General features: G+C 40.8%; 2 protein-coding genes across 2 annotated transcripts in view; both read left to right on the top strand.

Moving 5' to 3' along the window:
* fgd6 (FYVE, RhoGEF and PH domain containing 6) overlaps positions 1 to 14,001 on the top strand; it is a 30,097-nt gene extending 16,096 nt beyond the window's left edge. The window contains exons 6-21 of the mRNA XM_005934252.3: positions 4,495 to 4,646; positions 6,927 to 7,083; positions 7,309 to 7,396; positions 7,874 to 7,924; positions 8,015 to 8,073; positions 8,159 to 8,230; positions 8,996 to 9,064; positions 9,150 to 9,233; positions 10,599 to 10,678; positions 10,761 to 10,863; positions 10,951 to 11,094; positions 11,181 to 11,283; positions 11,547 to 11,641; positions 11,727 to 11,855; positions 11,936 to 12,084; positions 12,593 to 14,001. Coding sequence (XP_005934314.1) covers positions 4,495 to 4,646; positions 6,927 to 7,083; positions 7,309 to 7,396; positions 7,874 to 7,924; positions 8,015 to 8,073; positions 8,159 to 8,230; positions 8,996 to 9,064; positions 9,150 to 9,233; positions 10,599 to 10,678; positions 10,761 to 10,863; positions 10,951 to 11,094; positions 11,181 to 11,283; positions 11,547 to 11,641; positions 11,727 to 11,855; positions 11,936 to 12,084; positions 12,593 to 12,635 — 1,578 coding nt within the window. The 3' untranslated portion in view covers positions 12,636 to 14,001. The remainder of the gene's footprint in view (positions 1 to 4,494; positions 4,647 to 6,926; positions 7,084 to 7,308; positions 7,397 to 7,873; positions 7,925 to 8,014; positions 8,074 to 8,158; positions 8,231 to 8,995; positions 9,065 to 9,149; positions 9,234 to 10,598; positions 10,679 to 10,760; positions 10,864 to 10,950; positions 11,095 to 11,180; positions 11,284 to 11,546; positions 11,642 to 11,726; positions 11,856 to 11,935; positions 12,085 to 12,592) is intronic.
* A 2,468-nt stretch (positions 14,002 to 16,469) lies between these two features.
* ndufa12 (NADH:ubiquinone oxidoreductase subunit A12) lies at positions 16,470 to 19,502 on the top strand. The gene is made up of 4 exons (XM_005934253.3): positions 16,470 to 16,613; positions 16,936 to 17,021; positions 18,857 to 18,944; positions 19,247 to 19,502. The coding sequence occupies exons 1-4, from the start codon at positions 16,525 to 16,527 to the stop codon at positions 19,425 to 19,427; spliced, it is 444 nt and encodes a 147-aa protein (XP_005934315.1). The 5' UTR covers positions 16,470 to 16,524; the 3' UTR covers positions 19,428 to 19,502.
* Positions 19,503 to 20,365: the final 863 nt, after the last annotated feature.

The raw sequence follows: 20,365 nt of genomic DNA, 5'->3' as shown, positions 1-20,365 counted from the left end.
TGGGCCCTTGACTGCAGTTGTCTTTGCTCGAGTGCCCTGGCTGAGTTGATTAATGCAGTTACAATCTACAGCTGAGGCTTTTAAAGTTGCTGCAACGGAGTGTTTCTGGTTTTCTGGGGGGCCGTGGTGGGCAGATAAATGCATGGCCACAAGGTGGGGGAGGAGGTGCTTTGATCAGATCCATTACAGAGATGCACTGAGAGAAGAGTGTAGGCACAAGAAAAAGAATGAGCTGTGGGCTGTGGAGTTTGCCTGGTGGCTCATTTAGTCTGTTTGACATATTTTGGGAGAGTTGGCCTGCAGACATTTGTGTGTGATGGCCCAGTGATTCTTTTTGAATATTGCAATTAACTGCAGTTATGCTGCTAACAAATCTGCTGACTATTACTGATTTGAACTATAAAGCATCGATAGAAAGAGAAATCTTTCATGTGGAGGAGGATCATCACACGTGATGAGTGTCAGGTTTGATGTGGAGAGGAAGAAAAGGATGGAAACCTCAAGCTGAATGTTCAACAAAAGAAGAGCCTTTTGTTGTGGCTGATGAAAAGTTCAAAATGAAACACAAAAGTCCAACAAAATCCAAAGAAGATGAGACAAAAAGGCGTTTCAACAAAAGGAAGGCGGGATTATTTATACTAACAGGAAGGGAGTGACAGGCAGGTGAAAGTAATTAACCAATGAGGGCAAAACAGATGGTCACAAAAGAGGAAGTAAAAGCAAAAACAAGACTTGAAAGAAAACCAACTACCTAAGTAAAACAGGAAGAGAACACTCAACCAAAAAAACAAATACTGAGTGAAAATGGAGACAATCGGGAACCGATGAGAAGAAAAACAAAGAGGAGAGTGACATTTAAAAAAATCCAAACAGAATCCAAAAACACAAACTACAAGAATCAAAACTTCAAAACAACAGTGAAATCCGGAGTTCGGTTTCTAGCTACAACCTGGGTTAGTCCTTACTGTACTGTACTGAAGATGGTGATTCAGCCCAGGAGTGCAGCCATCGTACTGCAACCTCTGGGGGCTTCTGAGGGACAACATCAGGCGCAAATAACCTCAACTGTGGCGCTTATCACCATGCACCAGTGCACACCTCATGGAAAACTAGCAGCCACACCAACACAATATTTGCTTTGCTCACCAGAGCTGGCTGCCTGCGACTCTGCCCTCTTCCTGGTGTTTTTGCCAGTGTATTAAATCCCTGTTAAAAAAGAGAGTGAAGAACCAGGCAGATGTTATGACTTAATACAGATTTACCCACTCACCTCACACCAGTCCACTCATAAGCACTCATGAGGGCAGTAATAAAATGATTTATTACTGTATTTGACCTTAGTTTGGCTCATTGAGTGTTGCTGATTAATTTTCTATCAGCTGATTTATCGATTGTTCAACTTTCAGCTCAGACGTTTAGACAGGAAAGCTGTGCCTTTGTTTAAGTTTAGTCCAAGGACGGACTGCAGCAGGCGTTGTTCCCAGGGGGAATCCCAGGTGAGCGGGTTCAGATGACCCACGCCGAGGGCCCACCTGTCTTTCCGCCTCAGACATGGTTTTAGTGAAACCGCCGTGGGATTAGTAGAAAACGCCGCCCTGTGGCTGACGGGGGAGGGCGAGGTGCAGACCTCTGTCCAAGAAAGGAGGTCAGATCGCATTCTTCCCTCTCCGCGGCCAGCCCGGGCGCGCAGCAGCTGCTTCCTCAGGCCACAGAGGCGACCTCCAGACACGCATATGCCTCAGATAATCCTCAGTATGTGTGTGTGTGTGCAGGTAGGTGCGTGGGCTCATGAGTGTACTGCATATTTGTGGTATGTTCATCCAGTTGTTTAATTTTTTAATTCTTTTTTTTTTTTTGTTTCTCCCCAGTCGACCTCTGTCTTTGTTTTAACTGCAGGTTGTCGATTTACCTGTAGGACCAGAGATTTTCATTCCCCATTTGTTAGATCCTCATGTCCTGCTAGGAACCGCTTTAAAATATACACTAACAACATATGTAGGTGTTTTATATGTGCGATAATAAGGTTTTAGTTTAAGTGTTTCAACTCTTTCTAGCTTTTTGAGTTAGGTTCAGAGAGGTTCATTATCTGTCTAATCTGTACATTAGGTAAAACATTAGCGAGTAACATAATGGAGATCATACGCAAATCCTTTTTTGAATAACAGATGAGACAAATTAAAAGGAAAATCAGAATAATGTGTTGAGAAACAGATGCAGAAACTTCCAGAAAGAGACACAGAACAATGAAGCATTTAACATCCAGCCATGCTTTGAGATGTGCTGAAAGATTGATTCTGTTAATTATGTTATTGTGTCAAAAGAGCTGCACATTCACGTTTTGTTTTATTTTTTTAATGTTTTAGATTGTGAGTTTCTACCAAACTGCTGGAACAGTAAATGAAAACGGTGATCAGAGCATTATCCTTCACCTGAGGAAGGACAGTGGGAAAGAAGGATGAATTCTTTTAGGGGTCCTAAAAGGCTGGAAGAGTGTGGTTGATGGGCGTAAAGTTAAAAGGAAAGTTACACCTTTTAAAACGTTGACTTGGAATATCAGTGAGGTCATGTGATCAGGCTGTTTCGGCATAAAACAGTCAAAGAAAGGAGGTTATAGCAGGGCTTCAGTGCAAAAACCTTCATTAGAAAAGATGAATGCTCATCTGAGAGTTCAGTGGGTCAAAGCCCACAGAGGTGCTGCTTTACAGACGTGTGGGCACAAAGTGACGTTCAAGTCAACTGAGTCATCCCTGACAATATTTTGGAGTGTTGGCGAGAGCAGGCCAACTAAAGAAATGTTACAGGCCTGAATGTTTGAGGCGCTTTATATTGTCCTGTAATGAAATACCGCGCTCATATTTTTAGGGATTTAGGTTGATTTAATGTTAGATTCTGCTCTCCTTAATTATCACCTAAACACCAAAATGAAGGGATCACTTATTAAAAGTTTCAAAATGAATGCATGGAAGCACTAAAGTCTCACGGCTGTTGTTTTCTGGGATACATCTGGTCAGCCAGTCATGGCTTTTAAAAGAAAACTGTCCCTTCACATCTGAGTTTAGTTGAAGAGTGAAAGGAGAGGCTACGATAGAGATTAGAGCCACTAATTAATTTTCATGTGATTATTTGGTTGTAAATTGGCTGTATATCCACACAATGTCCATTCTGGGTACACATGCTAATTAGTTAAGATGAGCTAAGATAGGGGGCGGCACGGTGGTTAAGTGGTTAGCACTGTTGCCTCGCAGCAAGGAGTTCTCTCCGGGTGCTCCGGCTTCCTGCCAGAGTCCAAAAGCACAGATGAGGTCAGGTTCGTTGGTGATGCTAAATAGACTATAATTGACCTTTTGCCCTGTGACAGGTGAGATGGGCTCTACCCTCCATGCAAACGTGAATTGGATAAGCAGAATAAAATAGATGGATGGAGCTAAGATAAACTTTATTTGTCACATTAAACACAACATAAATAAAGCAGAATAGCGCAATTAAATCAATACAATATGGCAGAACAAAATGACCCATTAAGGTAAAAACACCAAACAAAACAGCACAAGATATAAATGTAATACAAATAGAAGCTTAATACATAAATATCTAACAAATAAATCCATGTTTGAGGTGGTGAACATTTTGTTTATCTGTAGTTGTGGCAAATAACAGCAAATACGTGTGCGTTATATTTGTTCTGAGATTATATTTTATTGTGTGTTGCGTGGTGAGTTTATCTTTCCGGGCATCTGGACAGTCATAATGTATTTCTCTCAAAGGTGACGCTGTGGTGCAGCTAAACAGACATATTTCTCAGAATATACTGCTGCTTCATTTCTTTGTGGTTGTTTTTGTTATATTCAACAAAATATGAAGAGCTTATGATTTTTTTAGCAACTTTCAGCAAAATTCTGTCTAGAATAAAAAGCCTTCCCTTTATATATTTTGGGTAAAAATGAGACTTTAAAAAAAGTGCTTTCCCAAATAAGGAGTTGAGGTGTGGGACAAGGAATGAAAATGCCATTCAGTCCCAGATAAAGAGGGATATCTGGTTTTACAAAGGCAATAAGATAAATGGGCCACGAGCTAAACAAACACATGACAGCTACGATTGTAATATTGTGTTTTGCTAATTGTTGTACAAACTTTGCTTATCGTCTGTAATGCCAAGCAGTGGATATATTTGTGAGTGAGAGAGCGCGAGTTATCCAGGACGTCGGGATTCCTTGTCACCTCCCTACTTCCTTCCAGGTGGATGTGTGTGTTGGCATGCTGGACAAAGTCAAAGTGCTGACTCAGCTCCATGTGTGTGGGTGGGGGTGGATGTGTGTGTGTCATAAAATATGTGCAGAGGTGTGGACGGGGAGGGTGGAGGAGCGGGCAGTTTATGAGGTGCTCCTGATCAGTTGTAGTAAAGTTTGTCGTCATGTGTCACTTCCAGACTGCCCAGCTGTGTCTGTGTGTGTGCAAAGTTTTGTTAGAAGAATTAACCCATGCGTTTCTCTCCAGGATTTTCGGGATGCCGTTGCCAAGGCAACCCGTCAGAATGGGAAGCCGGTGGTAGATGAGCGGATCCTCTGTCAGATCCTGTACTACCTGCCTCAGCTGTACCAGCTCAACAAAGACCTGCTGAGAGAGCTGGAGGAGAGAGTGGCACACTGGTAACACAAACACACAGTTTTCTTTCTCACTATCACAGCACAGAAAGCATCTTTGTAGCTGAACTACACCTTATAAGGCTTTAAAAGTGGAACATAAGGTTCCTTTTATAGAGATGGAAAAGATGGAAGATGAAAGCAGCATCCACAAATCCATCCTGACATACACTTCCCTAATTGTAACTGTAACTACTTGTCACATTAATGCAGTCCACAATGACTGTGATTGGCCTGTTCAGAGCTGTAGTTACCTCCATTTCATTTCCTGCTACTTCTTCTTCTTCATCTTCTTCTGGCGTCATTTTTCAAATCAAATGTTTTGGTGTGCTAAATTGCACACCAACGCAGGGACATCACAAGCAAGAGTCAATGGCATCATAAAAAGTAACGGTGTTGTACACTTGCATCAGCTAAGCGGTGGGCTTTAATAGATTCAACACAAAAGTTGAAATAAAGCTTTAGTTTGTCAAGTCTCGAGCTTTATTTAGTCGTCATCCCTTTAGCTTTCTGAAACCTGATGTCATGAGTGCATCTGACGCATCTGCATCTGAGAAGCCAAAGAACGCTGCACTCTCATTGGCTCATGAGAGCACACGTTACTTTATTGTCCTTTTTTTACTCGAGTGGGTCATAAAAAAGTGATTATGTTTTAGTCAGTAAGAAACTGCAGCGATTGAGCCCATAAACATAGCTAACAGATCATAATCATAAATACTACCACAGGAGTCGCCACCTGGTGGCTATTAGAAAGAATGCAGATTAGCAATGCCCATCTTTTGTATACAGCCTGTGCTCCTTCTTTATTTTATTGTAAACTACAAAGGCATAACAAGCCTTATTTTAAATCAAATTAGACGAAACTAAGAAAAAAACAAAAACAACATGCTCTTTATTAGTTGGTAAAGAAGCAAAGTTATGCCCTAATCAGACACCTACTGCATTAATACAGTATTAAAATAAGTTATATCAAAAAAGCCTTTATAACAGTAATGGGAAAAAAACGATGAGCTCAGAGGAGAACATGCTCATTGATCCTTTATTTTTTTGTCATAGTTTCACTTTATTATTATACCATAAACTGAAGTGAAACACCAGTCCCTCGTTTTGAGAATGTTGTTTAAAGTCCTGTGGAGTTTGTAAGCAATACTTCCTCGACTCTCTAGTCTTATATCTCGAGACCAGTAGCTACTCCCAGCATACTGAATCATCATTATGATTTAGATGCTCAATAAAGTTTATTGGAGGTCAATTTGAAACTTTATATGTGGAACTGTGTCAGATAAAGGACCAATAAATACATTTCTCATCAGAACTATTACTTAAAAAAAAAACCCAGTGAGATTCATCTTATTATATGTTCATAATGTATCATAAAGTAAAGGGTGACTTGACAGGAGTTTTTAGAGGTGATTTGTTGAGTCAGAGCTGAGTCACCCTAACAGCAAAGAGCTGATCCTCTCTGATCTTTTTACACATGAAGTTGGGACAATCTTTGAACAATTAAGTAAGGTTATTGTCAACAGCTGCCCTTTCTCACAAAAGGAAAGCGTTCTTTAGACACATTAAAGTCAGCACACTGGATTAGGCAGTGTTGCCTCACACACTCTTTGTTCTGGGGCGCAATGAGACTGTTTAATGTCCAGTCCTGCTGAGTCAGACACTGGCCTTCTCACATGCAGCTCGCTCCGGAAACATCCACTGAGAAACGCTCAGGGCTGCTGTGCCTGTTTGACAACAGCTATAGACTCAAAATATGAGCATTTTAAAACTTATCCTAAAATAAATATAGTGCAGAAATACTCATAACGACACGTGATACTTTACTTTCCTAGTTTTGGTCCAGCAACTGCACTCTGTATGGTTAAAATTCAGACGTTAGATTAAGTCCTGAAGGTTTCTGTTGTATCTTTGTGTTTCTACATCTTAAGACAGCGCTCTGAACATGTAGGAAAGATAACCAGAATGGCCAAAATTGAATTAAACTGTTATAATATGAATATTCCAGGAATTTAACACTGAACTTCCAGGCAAGTTAGACTAGTAACCACATCCTGACTTTTAGTTGCTTATTTAGAGTTACAGTTTTTTATATTTATCACAATTCATGTGTCATAAAAACTGTTAAACATGAGAGTGAAGTACTTGGACACATTAAATTAAATGCAACACGATTGCTTCTCTGTAGTTGGATGTTTTTCCCCATGATGAAGTTCTTTTTTTCTGCTTTAATATATCAGAGCTGTTTCATTGACTTCAGGAAACTTTATGTCCACCTGGTTACAGGAGCGACCATCAGAGGCTGTCGGACATTTTCGTACAGAAAGGTCCTTACCTGAAGATGTACTCCACCTACATCCGCCAGTTTGACAACAACGTGGCTCTGCTGGATGAGCAGTGCAGGAAGAACCCCGCGTTTGCAGCCGTTGTCCGAGAGTTTGAGGTAGAGATCCAAACTTTTTTCCAGCCAGGACTTCAGTGAAGAATTTAAATGAAAAAAAGAAATATCAGAAGCCTCTGCACCATCATAGCCATAATAATAAAAAAGGTCTTTAGATAATATCTGAAACCTCTCATATCTGTGGGATAATTGGGATTTGCTGTGTCTGTGCATCTGTTTGGGTTTTGCAGCAGCATTTAGAGTGACTCTGCTCTTGTTTTGTCTCAGATGAGCCCAAGGTGTGCCAGCTTGGCTCTGAAACACTACCTGCTGAAACCAGTGCAGAGGATCCCTCAGTACCAGCTGTTGCTCACAGGTACAAACTCAGAGAGGTGTATTCACTGCTCCAACACGCTGCAGGTCAAAACTTTATTGAATCTTTTTATTGGCGGCACGAGAACGAAAGCTGGAGTAAAGTCAAGTTTTAACTGTCCTGGTGTTTTGGGAGTGCACTGCCACCCAGTGGACAAATACGATGATCGAAGGAGAGCCTGTTTTCTGCAGAACAAAGTTACAATTATTTACTTTATTACTTTGAGGAAAATAAGAAGCTGTCAGCACACTGAGCTGAGGCTTCTGATATCAAAGAGGGAAAAAAATGTTTCAGACAAAAAGTACAAAACTTCTTTTCTTTTATGGATGTTCTGGGACTTTAAGTCTAAACTAAACCCAAAATGACGCCAGAGTCTAGAAAAAAGAAGAAGAAAAGTTCTTCACAACAAAATAAAGCTATGGTTGTATATCCTTGATGAGCTGAAGGTCTGTAATCTGACCCACTGTTTTTATTCCCTAGATTACCTGAAGAACCTTCCAGAGGACTCTGAAGATTACAAAGACACACAAGGTTAGATAAAGGACATCCCTCACTGCTTCCTGTTTCCACCTTTGTGCTGGGCACTTTAACACTGATGCTTTATCTTTGCTGTCCATGCAGCCGCCCTCAGTATCGTGAAGGAGGTGGCCAACCATGCGAATGACATCATGAAGCAAGGGGTAACACCTGATTCCTTTTAAAGCCTTTCAACGTTTTTGCAGTGATGGAAAGCCACTTGAGGTGTTTGGTGGTTTGTTTTTGCAGGATAACTTTCAGAAGCTGATGCAGATTCAGTACAGCCTCACTGGGCACCATGAGATCGTTCAGCCAGGCAGGGTATGTCACTCAAAATGTTATTTTTTTGCCAACAGCCTTAACAGAGTGGTCTGACAGTGGGAGATTGTTTAAGCAACAGCAACACAAATAAGTAACACAAGCAGCATGCGGTAAGCAAAATTTATGGAGGATTAGGGCCACTGGAAAAAAAAAGTGGGCACATTTCTTTTTCTTCTTTTCTAGAATTCTGAGATTAAAGTCTGAATTTTGAGAAAAAAGTCCAAATTCTTTATTTAATCTCAGAAATCTGACCTTAAATTCAGAATTCTGACTTTTTTCTTAGAATTCTGACTCTTGTTTTTCAGAATTTTGAAATTTAATTCAGAATTCAGATTTTTCCCCCCCTCAGAATTCTGACATTAATCTCAAAATTCTGACTTTTTTCTCAGAATTCTGACTTTTTTCTTAGAATTCTGACTTTTCTCAGAATTCTGACTTTTTTCTTAGAATTCTGACTTTTCTCAGAATTCTGACATTAATCTCAAAAATCTGACTTTTTTCTCAGAATTCTGACTTTTCTCAGAATTCTGGGAAAGAAGAAAAAAAAAGATGTGCCCACCCCTAATCCTCTTCCGTAAAAATTAGAGCATCATGTCTCCACGCTAACTTGCAGCTGAAATCATGTATGCTTGACTATTACACTGCATGTTCTCAGTGAGAGTAAACTATGGTTAGGTTGTCATAAATGCTGTAAGTGTGCAGAGATAATTACACCGCTGTGGATTATTTGCACGGTGTAACCTTATAATGTATCCGTGTTTGCAGGTGTTTCTGAAGGAGGGCACACTGATGAAGCTGTCCAGAAAAGTCATGCAGCCACGAATGTTCTTCCTGGTGAGCAGCCAGTGAATTCAACACAATCTTCACCATTACACTCACACTGCCTGCCTCATTTTATTGTTTCTGATTGTTTTTTCAGTTTAATGATGCGCTCATGTACACCACTCCAGTCCAGTCTGCCCAGTATAAACTCAACAGTGTCCTTTCTCTGGCTGGGATGAAGGTTAGAGACGGTGGTGGTTTCTTGTCTTTCTTAACTTTCTTATTGCTGACTTTATTACTTAGAGATCCACCAGCAGATCCAAGACCAGCTGAAAACCTGTTTACACCTAGGCCAATCAAACGTTATTGTGAACTGGAAGTGATGTGTGGGCCAGTTGAGCGTAAGAGGTGTGGTGGGACTTGCAGGTTTTGAATTTGCCACAACTGAAATATAAGGTCTTTGCTTTTTATTCAAGGCACTTGCAATAGGATGTAATATGATGCGTCTATAACAGCTTCAACTCTTCTGGGAAGGTTTTTCAGAAGCTTTCGGAGTGTTTGTGAGTTCTGAGATCAGACGTTGATGTTGGATGAGAAAGTTTGGCTTGCATTATCCGTTCTATTTCATCCCAAAGGTGTTCTGTTGGGCTTAGGAACGGTCTCTGTGCAAGCCAGTCAACTACTTCTACACCAAACTCACTCATCCATGTCTTTATGGATCTGCTTTGTGCAAGGGTGCGCAGTCATGTTGGAGCAGGAAGAGGCCATCCCCAAACTGTTCCCACAAAGTTGGGAGCAAGAAATGTCTTGGTATTCATTTTAATTATGAATTATTATTTGATTTTTATTTTATTATTTATTTATTTATTTTTTATTAGTTTTTAGTTTTTGCCGTTTCGTTTTATCTATTGTTCTTAACTAACTTGCTGTAAGCACTTTGGTCCTGTGTTGGCTTCAAAGTGCTTTGTAAATAAAGTTGGATTGGATTGGATTGATATGCTGATGCATTACGAGTTCCTTTCACTGGAACTAAGGGGCCGAGCCAAACTCCTAAAAAACAACCCCACATCATAATCCCCCATCCACCAAACTTAACACTTGGCAAAATGCAGTCAGAAAAGTATCGTTCTCCTGCCGACTGCCAAGACTCATCCATCAGATCATTTATCACTCCCGAGCACACGTCTCCACTGCTCTAGAATCCAGTGGCGGTGTGCTTTACACCACTGCATCTGACTCTTTGCATTATTCTTGGTGATGTATGGCTTGAATGAGGCCGCTCGGCCATTGAAACCCATTCCATGGAGCTCTCCCTTCAGTGTTCATGAGCTAACAACAGCTTGAGCAAAATCTGAGTCTGATTTTTAAAAAAAGTCAAAGTCTGAGTTAAAATCTTCAGTAAACGATTATATAAAGTTTATGAAAGTGTCGTTTCAGCAACAAAACTGAAAAAAATTGTAGTCCTAAAAGCTGCAGTCGGGGGATCTGCTGGGGGTTTTCTTTTAAACCCTCTACTACACATTTACTCGTGTTGCATCTACACTGAAATACTGCCTGTTGTGTGTGCAGCAGCAGCTTCAGTTTACTTGCTTTTGAATTTTTGCAGGTGAGTAAGCCCAGCCAGGAGGCCTATCAGAACGAGCTGAACATCGAGAGCGTTGAACGCTCTTTCATCCTGTCAGCGAGGTAAGCACTCGGGCGAGTACTGCATCAGATTTTGAGCACCCATCGTGAGCTGTAAACTCACGAGTGCTGCTTGTGTTCACAGCTCAGCTACCGAGAGAGACGAGTGGCTGGAGGCCATCGCCAAGGCCATAGACGACTACACGAAGAAGAAAATCACCTTCATATCGAGCCGAAGTCAGGAGGAGGTAAGAACGTGACGTCTATGTGGGTGGACAGTGTGATAACTTCACCTGGTGTGCATCCATATTAACCCGAAGCCTCTCTCGCCGCAGTCGGAGGGGGTCGTTGATAGCGGTGCCCCGTTAGGCTCAAAGGCTCCCATCTGGATCCCAGACCTGAGGGCCACCATGTGTATGATCTGCACCTGCGAGTTCACCCTCACTTGGAGGAGGCACCATTGTCGCGCCTGTGGAAAGGTCTGTATCGCTATAACAACGGCCACTCCGTCACATTTTCTATTACATGACCCTTTTCTCATGGCGGCTCTGTGTGCGTCCAACAGGTGGTGTGTCAGGCGTGCTCTGCCAACAAATACTACCTGGAGTACTTAAAGAACCAACCAGCTCGTGTGTGTGATCAATGCTTTGCAAAGCTACAGGAGAACAGTGAGTACAGAGGAAGGTTGCGCTGGATAACCAGCAGCAGGATGTCTCAGTTTAAGTGTTTGGAAGGATGTGAAAAGGCAAAAAGCGCCAAAGAACTGAGATCTGATGATTTTATAATTTGATGCGTACACTTATGGACATTTTCACAGCCTGAAGTCTTAATCAATTAAGGATAAAACTAAATTTCCTATACTGTAGGTTATTTACTTTTTGGTATAACTCCTGTCTTCTGTCCTATTTAGTAACATGTTATCATATTTTAGGTGACCGCTGTGCTTCAACATCAATTTCTCCCATCAAATCTGGAGCTTTCTCCTTCACCAGGAAACAGAAGAAGATTCCTGCTGCACTGAAAGAGGTAAACGGGCTAAATTTATGTCAAATGTGTGATGTTATTTTTCATCTTTGGCATTGCAAGGATTCATTTTTTGCATGTTTACCAGGTGTCTGCCAACACTGAGAATTCCTCCATGAGTGGCTACCTAAACAGGTCAAAAGGCAACAAGAAGCAGTGGAAGAGGCTGTGGTTTGTCATTAAGAATAAAGTCCTGTACACCTACGCTGCCAGCGAGGTACTGTAGCTAAGTGATCTCATGTTTTTCTGTAAGCTGTGCATTTTTTCAGACTTTAAACGCGTATTTTTTCCGTGTAGGATGTGGCAGCGTTGGAGAGCCAACCTTTGCTGGGTTTCTTCCTGAGAGAGGAGAAGAACGGACCCGCTCAGAAGCTGCAGTTCAAGCTGTATCACAAAAACACACTGTTCTACATCTTCAAAGCTGACGACATCCCCACGGCACAGAGGTATCTGACAAACAGTCCAGTAATGTGGTAATATTAGAGATTTTTGTTTGCATTTGTGGTAACTACATGAAACAGGTGTTTGATTCCAGTGTGGTTGTTAATACTGTTAATATCCAGAGAGCAGGCAATGAGCTGATTTCATGTTGCATTTTCACAGCTAACAAACATTTTAAAACACTCCGTTTGTCCTAATCTGAAGCTGAAATCTAGTCTCTGTTCAGTATAGCTTCAGTATTATGGGATATATCACAATTTCAGTTTCACTGACAGTCAGAAACAATCGTTGATACTCGGGATGTTTGATCTGTTCTGATCTTTAGAAAGTGACACTTAGGTAAACATCCACATCACTATGTGGGTTAGGCGGTTTCTTTTCCTACATTTTGATGTCAGAAAATAACATAAATAACTATTCCTTAAACAGATCTTGCTGTGAATAAGATCAAAAAGTTGATCTGAGTGCATTAAAACTCAGCTTATTTTCTGTTTTTGGCATTCTTACTTTCAGATGGATCGAAGCCTTCCAGGAGGCAATGATTCTCGAGCAGTAATCCCCCTTTTTTCAGTAGTGAAGTTGTGTGACAGCCCCGGAGCCAGTTGAAAGACAACTTACGACCCCTGATTGATCACAGGTCAGAGGTCACCAGCTCAGGAAGGACTCCAGGTGGACTGTCTACCTTAAACTGAAGCCTGCTGCAGAGGGTCACAAACTCTGCTTGGAAGCCAGACTCCTTTAGCTCTCCAAGAACTGGTTTTTCTGAACTTATTTTCAGCTTCTGATGCTCAGCGGTGCAAAAAGCGAGTAGCAGCTGCGGGTCAAAGGTCAAGTCCAGAAGCACGTGTGTGGAAGTGAGACCAAACAGTTGACTGGGCTTTTTAAAGTCCCTCGGAAATCCTTGGAAGTCGGAAGTCTGGGGATGATTTTTCAAACGCTGTTGGGCGAAGGAATCCGTGTGAAACAAACTTCATACTGGCTGCACACAAATAACATAAAATACCAATCATGTGTGATTGGCACTAATGTCTGAGGAGAGTTCATATATGTAACAGCATGGGCTTTTAATGTGAAAATCAGGCTTTAACAGAAACAGGAAGTGGACATTCTGCTCTTTAAATGCATCTCTCTGGTCAAGAGATCCTTTAATAACAAACATCCTGGAGACAACTGGAAGTGTCATGAAGATTATTGTATATAGGTTTTTTGGCCTGTTGAGCCACATAGGAAGTGGTCAAAGGGTAAAACTGTGTACATTAAAGAACAACGCTGACCTTGTTTGTTTTTTTTGCTGTTGTTGTTATTGTTGTTTTTTAAAGCCGAGAGCTAATATTTATAAAATAGGAAGATTTATTGTTTAAAAAGCGCAGGCTGCATTTAATTTTGGGAGTCAGGGTTTGTTATCAGAGACCTTCATACCCTTCAAAATAATTTTATTTTTAATACATGGGGCTTTTTTTAATGAGAAAACACTGTAGGCAATACACATGAACTATATATTTCTAAGGAAATATTCATTCTTGCATTTAGCAGACTTTGTGCCTTCTATATCCTCCTGTTTGAGATAGACTGCAGCAGCACAGATTGAAATTCCTTGCAGCGTAGGACATGCATGGCGCACTGTCCCGCGTCCCGCTAGGGTTCTCAGCCTTTCAACATGTTTAAAAAAAACTGCATTTTGTTGCAGTCTGTTTGTTTGTTGCACACAGTCTGTGTGTTGATGTCACATTTGAACAAACCCAGAAACAGAAACTTTTTTTTTAGTAAAGTAATAAAAAGGGGGGAGAGTGTCATCAGAGCTTATACAATAACATTTGTAAACATCCACTCTATACGCGTTAGAGTCTCTTATAAACAGCATTTCTAAACTGTCAGGAAACAGTTTTTAATAAAATATATATGAATATAAAACGTATCCTCTTGTCTTCATTTCTGTGATTAAAAGCAGTGGCTATTTGGTGCCACAGTCATTAGCGCTGTCACCTCACAGCAAGAAGAGTCTGAATCCACCTACTGGTTAGGTTCTTTGGGTCCTCTGCCTTCCTTCCACAGTCCAAAGACATGCATATTAAGTTAAATAGTGATTTCTAAATTGTGTGAATGTAAAGGTGAATGGCTGCCTGTCTAAGTTAGACCTGCATCATACCATGGAGGTGCTGAGAACGTACTGCTCTGCTCTGACATTCAGTCATGCATCTATTTTAAGGCCCAAGATTTTTCTTAAATTACAAATCTTACATAGGTGCTTAAAAACCTGATTTTCTTCAATTTCATGAAAACTGATCTTCTCTGAAGTGGCAGGTTTATTTACAACAAAGTGTTTCACAATGCTTGAGGCAGAAGGTTTCCAGTTAGTGAATTTGTCTAGATTCACAATTCTCTGTCAGATTTCTTTTAGGCTTCTACACAGAAGACAATAGGGGTAAGTTAAACAGAGTAAAACAAAGCAAACATACAAGCAAAGAGAGGCAGCTTCACAAATGCAGTTATTTCAATGATACGGCATCAACTGACGTTCTTCATTAACCTCCAGGTCCTTGGAGTTGGAGGGTGAGGACCCAGGAGAAGAGCTCAGGAAAGAGCAGTAAGGAGGAGAGGGAAAGAAAAAAGGAGGACTAGGAGACCGTGATGAGAATGTCCATCTTACTCAGGCTTTTTGCTTTAGACTTTTCATTTTGGATCATTCTATGTGCAGAAATGTGCTTAAATCCCTGAAAACTGTTAAACTCACCACAGATATTCATTTACTGGCTGTAATAGCAACATTTCATGGTTTCATGAATTGTGTTCATCTTGCACCCAACCACTTTTATCCAATACTACTTTAAATTCTTTAAATTCTGCTCTAATAATAATACAAAACCAGTACTGATGACCAGAATGCACAAATTCCATACTTGACAACACAATAAAGCACAACAAAAAATCAGAATGTGTTTGTATGCAAAAGCTCATCTGGAGAGCCAAACTCCTCAATGAGGGCTTCACTCATTTTCTTGATAATGCATGATGGTGCATGTTTTTCTTAAGAGCACTCAGGTATTATGTGCTTGTGATGTTATCTACAACCACATCTGTAAGACATCTGTAAGACATCTGATGACGGCTTTCATTTCGTCAAAATTCAAAATGCCTTCTGTGTGGAATATGCATTTCTTGAGGATCTTCATGATCCAAGAAATGCAGTCATTGGCAATTCTCTCAGCAGCAAGAAGTGATATCAAACTTTTAGGGGGATCCTCCTGTAAGTTCTTAGAGGTTGATGGCTGACTTTGACCTTCTGTAGGCCCAGTGTCAGTGATTGGTTCAGGCTCAGGGCTTTGTTCTGGAGGTTGGTCCTGCTCTAGTACACTTCACACAGGAGACGGTTTTATTTTTGGGAGGAGAATCTGGACTTGACTGTGGTTCACACAGTCTGTCACTTTCTTTTTCCTCTGTTGGGGTCAGTGCTCTTAAAATCACATCCTGGATGTCTTCCATGGCACGAGAAACGTTTTACTTTGGACGGTTTGATCCAAAGCATCATTCTGTAACCACACTTTTGCATGGAGTCTTCAACAGTCACGTAGACGACTTCAAAAGAAAAGGGTAACTCATCTGTTTGCTCTGGAGACCTAGAGATTACCGTGTCTGAAAGATTTCTTCCCGGTAGCATCATAGGGAGTAAATATCTTTGAGTCGACTGGAGGTAGTCATTTTATCTGTCAACTCCCTGTGAAAAGTCTCAATTTCAGCACTTGTCATTATGTTCTCGGGGGTTTCTGGATAAGGTTAAGGTGCTCTGCCCGGGTTAATTTATTAAACAGTTGATCAATATTAGGTTTGATGGTGTTAAAATGGTGTTAAAATCAACTTATTCGTACACACACATTCACATTCAACAAAGACCAAAGCACGAGTGCTCAAATTAATGTGGTTTCTAAGTTAATACATCTGCGTCCCATAAGGAAAGAATATAAACATCAGTAAAGCTTTTTTCAAATCGTCTCTCCCTCTTGTAGTGGACATCGGATCTTGCTTAACCTCCTAGGACCTGGCGTCCACATATGTCACATTTTGGGTTATTTAGACCAAAATACTAAATTTTGCTCTACAAGGGCCTGATGTCCACTTACGAGAACAATATACTGCCTCTGTTTTATCGAAATTTAAAACGAATATCCTCATATGTGGCTCTCATTTTTCTTAGGAACAAAAATCAGGTAAAAAAAAAAAATCTGGTGATTCTTTGTTTTTACATTCATCGGGTCCTAATATGCCCAAATATCAAAGAGAAATTAAAAATGCATGCCATGGAAAAGTTCGGGTCTTAGGAGGTTAAAGACCAAGTTATGTGACGTAATCCTGCGGAGCGAGAGAGAGAGAGAGAGAGAAGATGGAACTGAAGTTCTGGGCCTTGTTTCCCCCGACCGAACGGTCCGTCCTAGTAATCTTTCCGTCTTAAGATGGCGGGGTATGGAAACCTTGTCCGAAGGGCTTTGGGGCAGATAGGAGGTCATGGAGGAGTTCGGGGTTTTTTGCTCCAGCTGTTCAGGTGAGTTTAATAAGACGTGTGTGCGTCTGTGTTTATCTGCTGGAGGTGAAAGATAAGGGTTAAATGCGGCAGAAACGAAGCGGGGATTTGGAGAGCTAGCTGATGTTAGCATGCTGTAAAGGACTCCTGATTAGCTAGACATTAAGAAAATGGTGTAAAGTCCATTAAAGGGCTTGAGGAAATGTGTGAAAAACTATCGAAACTTTAGGACTTTAAAGGTGATTCGTTTTCAAAATAAGGTTATGTAAATGCTACATGATGTTGTGTTTATGACCTGCAAGTTTTGGGGAAACTAACGTCTGTCTTCCTATTTTATTGGCAGAGTGAATGATATAAAAACGGGCACACTGGTCGGTGTGGATAAATATGGAAATAAATACTATGAGGACAAGAAGCATTACTTCTTCGGTGAGTCAAATTAATTTCAGAGCTCTATAGTGACTGTTTCACGTCTACAGATCTTTCTGTTATCTGGTTTCACTCATCCTAATGTTTGCAGTCAGGGTAGTTTGAGGTGGGTATCAACTTGCTAAATCAGTCTGGGATTTACTGATCCAGCCGAGATCTTTTCACATTTATTTATATTTTACTAGGAAAATGGAAAATTAGGTGCAGCGATTTATTGCAACATGTGCAAACATACATGTAAATGTACTTTCTCTGCTTTGTCTTATATACAGTTCTAATTCTAATGTTTAATGTGACCACCACTTTTCTTTAACACATCCTGAACTCTCTCAGGTGAGATTTCTTGTAATGTTTTTAAGTAGTCTTCAGGAATAGCTCTCCAGCTTCTTGAAGGACACTCAAAGCTCTTGTTTGGATGTTTGCTGCCTTTAGATGGTCCCACACTGCTTCAGTAATGTTAATGCATGAGCTCTAGGGAGGCCAGTCCATGTCTGATAGTGCTCCATTGTGTGTCTTTCTATCCATGTACGCTTTAACTGCATTGGCAGCGTGCTTGGATCAATGTCATGCAGGAACACGAAGCTCCTGTCAGTCAGATTTCTTTCAGATGATATTGCATGGTGGTCATGGCCGCAAACCATGACAGAGCCTCTACCATGTTTTACAGATGGTTGTACATGCTCACGTTTGTCTTCCTCTCCTGACCTTAATCCATCAGAATCAGTTCCACTGATTTTCAGTCTAGTTCTCATGTAATTTGGCATGCCCCAGCCTTTTCTCCTTCCTTAAGAATGGCTTCTTGACAGCCACTTTTCCACTGAGACCATTACTGGTGAGGTCTCCGTGATTCAGTGAGGTTTTTAGATGATCAGCTGAAGCACCAGATGCATCTCTCAGTTCTTGTCATGTCTTATAATTCTTAAGAACATGTTTATCTGGTGTAGATAGTTTTTAGGCCTTTCACTTTTTTTTTTTTTTGTGTCACGCACTTGTCCAGTTTCCTCAAACCTTTTAAGGACACACTGCACATCATGGTGAGATATGCCAAGCTTTCAGCTGATAGCTCTTTGGGAATCACCTTGGGGAGAGGAAGGTCTGTGTGTCTGTTCTTAGACTGCTGCCCCCATGACTCAAACAGTACATTTATGACGATTAAATTTGTTTGATGCCAGGAAGGAATGCTGGCCAGCAGACTGTGTGACTATGGTTTTTATCAGTATCACAACTCAGATTAATGTATATTCCAGTAAATGAATGGTTAGATGTGAGGGACTCTGTTGTGTTTAAAAAAATAAAATAAAAAAATGCCAGCTTCAATTCCGGCAGGAGTAAAGATCGTGCCTCAGGCATTAGGAACCAGTGTACTTCAAGCCTGGTTCAGTAAGAGGCACTGATGTCCGAGAGATCTTCCAGAAATAGTGATGCTGATTTACAGAGAACTGAGAATCGGTCCAAACTCATTGAGCAGGTTAGGGCTGCTGCATCAGTTACCATGGTGATGAAGAGGAAGAGAAGTGAACCATCTTGGCAACACTGAAAATTCAGGGTTTAACCTGAATTTGACCTTGGCGATTCCCTAATCTTGCTCCATAGCACAGACATTATGTCAATGGTGACCTGTCTATGGTTAGAGGAAGGATTTGAATTCAGTTTAAGTCAACTGCCTTTGACAGGGAAAAAAATAGTAAAGCCAAAGTAAATTAAACTTCAGGTCTTTGATGGGTCTCCAGCAACCTGTTGGATGTTAGGAGGTTAAGTGTAATTTAGGATGAATTTAAATGCTCCTTCAAAGAAAATCCCTAGTCTTAGTTTGTGTTTTGTCTTTGTGCGATCAGGACGTCACCGCTGGGTGATCTACACCACAGAAATGAACGGGAAGAGGACTCTGTGGGAGGTGGACGGCAGCATGGTGCCAGCTGAATGGTGCGGCTTTTATAATGGATTCAAATAGGGTCTGGAATCAGTTAAAAAGCTCAATAAGAAATGTAGAAAACCAATAATGTACATTTTTAATGTTAGAAAGTGTCCATAATATATAATTGTGTATATATAATTTTCCAGTAATCCAAATTATGTTTAGTATTTACTGTAAAGAATAATGTTTTGTGCAAAAGAAAGAACTAGTATGAGATGGTGAAAGAGGAATCTTTTTTTTTTTTTTAAGACTTAGAGTTTGATCATTTAAAAGCTGGTGTTGTTTAAGCCTCCCTCTGTGCACTCTTCAGGCATTGCTGGCTGCACTGCATGACCGACAACCCCCCTACCACACATCCTCCGGAGCCCAAGAAGTTCCTGGCTGAGATTCACCAGTTCAACGTGAGCGGCACCCCACAGCAGTACGTGCCCTATTCCACCACCCGCAAGAAGATCCACGAGTGGGTTCCCCCCAAAGCCGGAGCTCAGTGAGCTCGTCATCATCCACATTGTAAATTATGGTTCCTTTCCTGTATCCCTGTCGTAAATAAAACCTCTATACCTGTGTTTGTGGTGCGAGTCCTTACGTGAAAGGGTTTTCTTTTTGCTTCCTACCAGCTTTTCCTTTGAATTTTTCCTTTTTTTTTTATCAGTGCACATTAGGTGGAAACATCTCTTTGCTTATTTTAAGCTTTTCATGGATGCTCAGATATTTTTGTAATTCCACTAAATTGGCTCTGCATTGCAGAAAAACTCATTCGCAGAGGTGTGACAGAAAGAGAGAGAGAAAAAAATTAAATCCAAACAGACTAAAACTCAAACACTGGACAGGAAGTCAAGACCAGAACTGCATTAGTAAACTGGTTGCACTGTGCGTCTGTTGTGTGTGCCTGTTGATTAGTGCAGGATTAGGCTGAGCTGGAGGAAAATTGCAGCCTGCAGCACTTCACTGAGATATGCAGAGGATCCTCTCAAGTGCCCGACTAAAAGCCGCACTGATGGTAACACAGTGCCACACTCCCTGTGAATGTCAAGACCAGCCCAGAGCTCTCTGCAGGGCTGCACACTGACAGGTACGTCTGTCTTTTATTATTTACACAGTCTGAGTATCTGAGCATTTCCACACATCCCTTTTTACTCCAACATAGGTTGCACCTTTTGCAAAAATGATGTGCAGCATTTGACAGTCTGTTTGCATCATTTATTAAAAATATAAGTCGTTTGGAAAACTCAGTGTTTTTTCGCACCTCTTTGTATATTTATACAAAAAAAAGGATTAAAAAAAAAACCAAAACATTTTCTTCTCTAATCATACCAAAAATGTCATAATGATCTGATAGCTGTTTGTTATGCTGTGAAAAGAAGAAAAATGTTCATTGTTGAACAAGGAAATGTGGCAGCAACGGTTGTGTTTTTGTTTTGTTTTTTTC

The sequence above is a fragment of the Haplochromis burtoni genome, unplaced genomic scaffold (assembly GCF_018398535.1).
Source record: "Haplochromis burtoni strain Fernald_Lab_line unplaced genomic scaffold, NCSU_Asbu1 Contig_184, whole genome shotgun sequence".
NCBI lineage: Eukaryota > Metazoa > Chordata > Actinopteri > Cichliformes > Cichlidae > Haplochromis > Haplochromis burtoni.
The sequence above is the reverse complement of the archived record's forward strand: the minus strand, read 5'-3'. Positions and strand labels throughout refer to the sequence as shown.